Raw genomic sequence first — 4,721 nt, 5'->3', positions numbered from 1 at the left:
GGGACTGGGGCCACTGTCTGTCCTCCCAGCAGGGGCACTGAGGTCGGGCACCCAGGGGACGGGGCCACTGTCTGTCCTCCCAGCAGGGGGACTGAGGTCGGGCACCCAGGGGACTGGGGCCACTGTCTGTCCTCCCAGTAGCTCAGAGGGGGGCTGTCCCATCTACCTCCCCAGGGCATCGTGCGAGGCCCAGGTATACACAGCCAGGGGCAAGGGCTCCAGGGATGCCCCATTAGACACTACTGGCTGCTGGCTCTGGGACCCTTTGCTGGCTCTGGGACCCTTCGCTGCCCCAAAACACGGGCTCTAACTGCCCTCATGGGATTTCCCAGCCACCCCACCCCACCCAAGGTCCAAAGAGGGCCAGTGGGCCTGCCTCCCTTCCTTCCAGCAGCAGGCTCTCGCTCACCAAGTTCAGGCGCCCGGGGCAGAGGCAGTGGGGAGGGAGGAGCAACCCCAGGGGGCTGACCATTATGACATCACCCACAGCCTGGGGGCCCCAGAGGCCGCTGGGGCTGCAGCTGACCCAGCCCCGGGCCCCTCTGGCTCCAGCCCACCATGGGACCCTCATCAGGCTCCCGGCTCCCACAGCCCGACCGACCACCGGTCTCCCTGAGCGGGCGTCCAGAGCTCTGCAGGGCAGCAGCTCAGGGGCAGGAGCCCCTTCCCAACACGCTGACGGTAAGGGCCACGGGCCCCCCGCTTGCCCAGCCAAGAGAGAGGCAGGGCCAGGGAGCAGAGCCCACACCACCATGAAGTACCAGAGCCGGGGCAGCTCGGCCAGTCCCACCCATGTCCTGTAGCCGAAGAGCCTCAGCCTCAGGGACAGAAGCCCAGCACCCGGCAGGCCCAGGGGCCAGCCCCGCGGGTGGTGGTGGGGGCAGGGGGCCCTGACTCAAGCAAACGGACCCAGACACGGGGACAGGTGGTACTTACTTTTGCTACAGGTCCTAGGACAGCATGAAGGAAAAGCAGCAGGGTTAGCGGCAGTGGGAAAGGCTGTGCTTGTCAGACAGCAAAGCGAGGGCTGCACATGTGACAGGCGCGACACCTGCAGGCGCACTCAGGAGGCCAGCATGATCCACGTGGGCGAGCAAGACCACCCTCCCACTGGGCTATGTGGCCAGCCAGGTGGCCTCACTGTCCATATGCAGCCGCTGGGGCCTGTCTCATCCCACAGGGCTCGATTCCTACAGCACCAGTGCCCACACCATGGCCGGGGCAGCAAGTCCTTCTGGGCCACACACAGGACTGGCTTGAGACACCAAACGCTTTCAAGGAACATGAAGTCTTCCCAAGCACCCTCTCCCCCCAGGTCTACACAGAAGATGGTATGTTCACCCTGGTTCAGATGAAAACATTCCTGCCCTAGATCCACAGTGGGGCAGCCCAGGGGACTGAGGCTACAAGAACCCCCATGTCCTGGGTAGGTCAGACGAGCACAGCTGACAGGGTTGGGCGCCCTCCAACAGCCCAGCACCCGAGAGTCGGGGGCCCTGTCTTCCCTCCCCATCCCAGGAGCTGCTCACCCAGGCCCTGCCTCCTCTGTCCACCCCCCCCACTGCTGCCGGCACCCAGGGCACCCCAATGCCGGGTCTCCTGTCCACCCCCCACTGCTGCCAGCACCCTGCCGCAGGGCCTCCTCTGTCCACCCCGCACTGCTGCCCCCCCAAGAGCACCATCCCATACGGTAAGAGCAGGTCTGAGTCTGTGTGCTCCCTTCCCAGACAGCAACACCCACGTCCAAGAAGCAACATGCCCCCAGAAACTCCCTTTTCCACCAACAGCCAGGCCCAGTGTGGCAGGGACAGCCAGAGGTTGGGCGAAACACGGTGGGGCATGGGACAGAGCGCTCTGGGAGCAGTGACAGAGCCCCTCGAGGACAACGGCTGCACCCCTGCCCCAAGCACATCAATGCCTTTCCCAAGAGGGACCTGGGACACAGCCTGTTCCGGCTGCCAGGACCTGGGGCTCTATCACCTCCTCCCAGGAGTCCTGCCCTGTGGCCTGGGCAGCAGAGGACGCTGGCCCAGCAGGTGAGGCTAGGCTGGCCCGCAGTCTGGCTAGAGTTGGCAGGGGAGAACTGCACCTTGGCACCTCTCCCGGCACCCAGCCAGCCTAGCACCCAGCACAGTCTGCGACCAGGGAGCCTTGTGGAAGGAACACCGTGGGGATAAGGATTCCAGGGGTCTGCAGGAGACCAGGCACTTCATGGCCACTGAGGTTGGGAGGCAGCTGGTGCCAGCTGGGGGAGCAGGCAGGCAGCAGTCGCCAAGGACGCTCCTGGCTGCAAGGCTTCAGGTCCACGGCTCAAGGGCTGGGCCGCGCATAGCAGAGGGCGTTGGGGCAGCCTCCCTCGTGCGCTCCACTGTCAGCATCTGAAGCCACTGCAGCCATGCACACGATGGGTTTGCCCCAAGCCTGCCCACCCCGAGGCCAGGCGGAGGACGTGATGCGGTCTGAGGCCAGCTTGGCCTGTGAACCCACCCCAGCAGGGCAGCTTCCACCCGGCTCTCTGGACTCACTGAGCAGACGCTGGGCCGGGCCACATCAGCACCACTCAGCACAGCTTCCAGTGGGGTTACCCAAAGCAGCAGCTGCTGGCACCCGGCCTGTGGCCAACAGCTGAGCAAGCGTCTTCACCTCCAATCAGAGCACTACACAGGGCGCCCGGCAGTGAGCCCTCCTGCCCTCCCCGGGGGAAACTCCACAGCCCAGGTTCCTCCGTACCGCTCCTGCCCCGACTCTGGTGTGGCGCGTGCATCCTGACACACCAGCCACCACACAGGCGTCCCAGGCCCAACCCCACCTCGGTCGCTTCTATTTTCAGCCTAGCCCAGGCACCCTTCCCCCCAGCACTGGCCTCACACTGGCCACTCGCCTGCCATCTACACCACTTCCTGGCCTGACACACAGCTGCAATACAGCTCCCAGCACCCACGGCCAGCTCACAGGCTGGCAAGCGTGTGGGCTCGGTCAACACGCAAGAGCCACAGCCCCCAAACCTAGAGCCAGTGCACAGCCCCCAGGAGGGGCTCCATCCATTCATCTTTTCCAAACAGTAGGCTCCTCTCACGAAGACCCACTGGGTGCCCACTGGGTGCTGAGCCCCACAGCCAGCCTGCCACCCTGGGCACAGGGACAGAGGCCCTGCCCAGCATCAGACTCTTCTGAGGACAGCGGGCCCTGACTCAGGCCAGGAAGCCAGGCCGCATCATCTAAGGTGCCAACTTCACCACGTGCCTCTCTGCAAGGGTTGATTTGTGTGAAGGGAAAGGCAATGCACCAGAAGCGAGTGACTGGCACAGTGCACCGAGGAAAAGGAAGACACAGAGGGGCAGGGGAGGTGCAGACAGCAAAGGTACATCCTGTCCCATACACGACGCTGCACTGTCAGCGGGGCCCAACGTTAACCTCTGGGTAACGGATGGGGAGACAGGCTGAGCGACCAGCCCTGTCCGGGCCAGAGGAAATATATCACGAGCAGGAGTAAGGTCGGTAGATGATACTCCAACGTGCAAATCCACGTGAGCTGTAACGACGCTCAAACACACAGCAGGGCTAGGAAGGAACAGGGCCGTAGCTTCTTGGTCACAGCCAACCACCGTGAGGGAGTGAGGAGCTGGACCTGTGGGCTCAGGATTGTGGTCGTAGGGGACATCAAGCTCAACTGACTTAACATGTTACAAAAAACACTGTTCTACATTCTACTGCGGCAGGTAGCAACTGAGGTCTTAAAAACTTAACAATCGGTCATCTAGATGCAACAATGGGTCTCTCCTAGTCCAGAGGAAGTAAGAATGAAGAAAACCAAAAACGCATGGAAACAATTAGACCAAGGGACTGCTACACCATGGGATCCTCGGCCTATATGACCATGAGACCAGAAGAACTAGACGGTCCCCGGCACTTGTGGTCAACCACTTGGAAAGATATCGGTGCAGGAGATCCTGGACACAGTGGGAGATCAATGTGGAACAAAACTCAAATTCACAAAAAAAGACCAGCTTTACTCATTTGATAGAGCCTGCAGAGAATCCCCAAGACTATGGCCCCTAGTTACCCTTCAAGTCTGGAACTGAACTCACTCCCGTGGCTTCCAGTCAAACGACAGACATGTGGGTGAACATTTACATCAGGTGGATACAGTCCTTAGGACAATCAATCCTGGGAGAACAGAAAGGCAGTATTTGCACAGGGAGACAGCTCAGGGGGCAGGAATGCATAAAAAAGCAGGGAGGAAGTGGACGAGAGCTGTTACACTGTGTGGAACTGCAGTTACTGTCATGAAACAAAACGCTTATGGACTGCTGTATAGATAGTGAATCTTCTGTGTAAACTTTCACCCAAATCACAATAAAAGTAATAACAAAAATCAGGTGTCCCTCTGGCTGAGGTGGGACTCGGGCCAAGAGCTATGCAGACTCACACAAGGGAGCCAACCACACTGGCTGGGCACAGGTCCCAGGCAGAGCCCCAGTGCCAGCACGGTGAGAGGAGGGTGGTTCCTGTAATGCCCCACCCCACCATCCAAAGCCCTTTCAGGACGGCCCACCTGACGCCTAACTCAGGCCTGGTGCACAGAAGGTAGTGCGACGTCCACCTGCAGCCTCCAACCCAGGGTCAGAGCTGGGGGAGTCTGGATGCAACGTGACAGTCAGAGGCCGCTCCTGCCCTGGCACTTCCCCGCGCCAGGCTGGGCGTGCCCCCAGATTGAGCTA

At 61.2% G+C, this 4,721-nt stretch overlaps 1 protein-coding gene across 1 annotated transcript in view; it reads left to right on the top strand.

The window, feature by feature from the left end:
• Positions 1-4,721, top strand: part of TIGD5 (tigger transposable element derived 5) — a 9,608-nt gene that overhangs the window by 1,316 nt on the left and 3,571 nt on the right. Inside the window, exons 3-4 of the mRNA XM_007956129.2 lie at positions 553-681; positions 1,728-2,036. Coding sequence (XP_007954320.2) covers positions 553-681; positions 1,728-2,036 — 438 coding nt within the window. The remainder of the gene's footprint in view (positions 1-552; positions 682-1,727; positions 2,037-4,721) is intronic.

Source organism: Orycteropus afer, unplaced genomic scaffold (genome assembly GCF_000298275.1).
Source record: "Orycteropus afer afer isolate SDZICR_OR568_19922 unplaced genomic scaffold, OryAfe1.0 scaffold00574, whole genome shotgun sequence".
Lineage (NCBI taxonomy): Eukaryota > Metazoa > Chordata > Mammalia > Tubulidentata > Orycteropodidae > Orycteropus > Orycteropus afer.
Note: the sequence above shows the minus strand (reverse complement) of the source record. Positions and strands in the feature narration are given on the sequence as shown.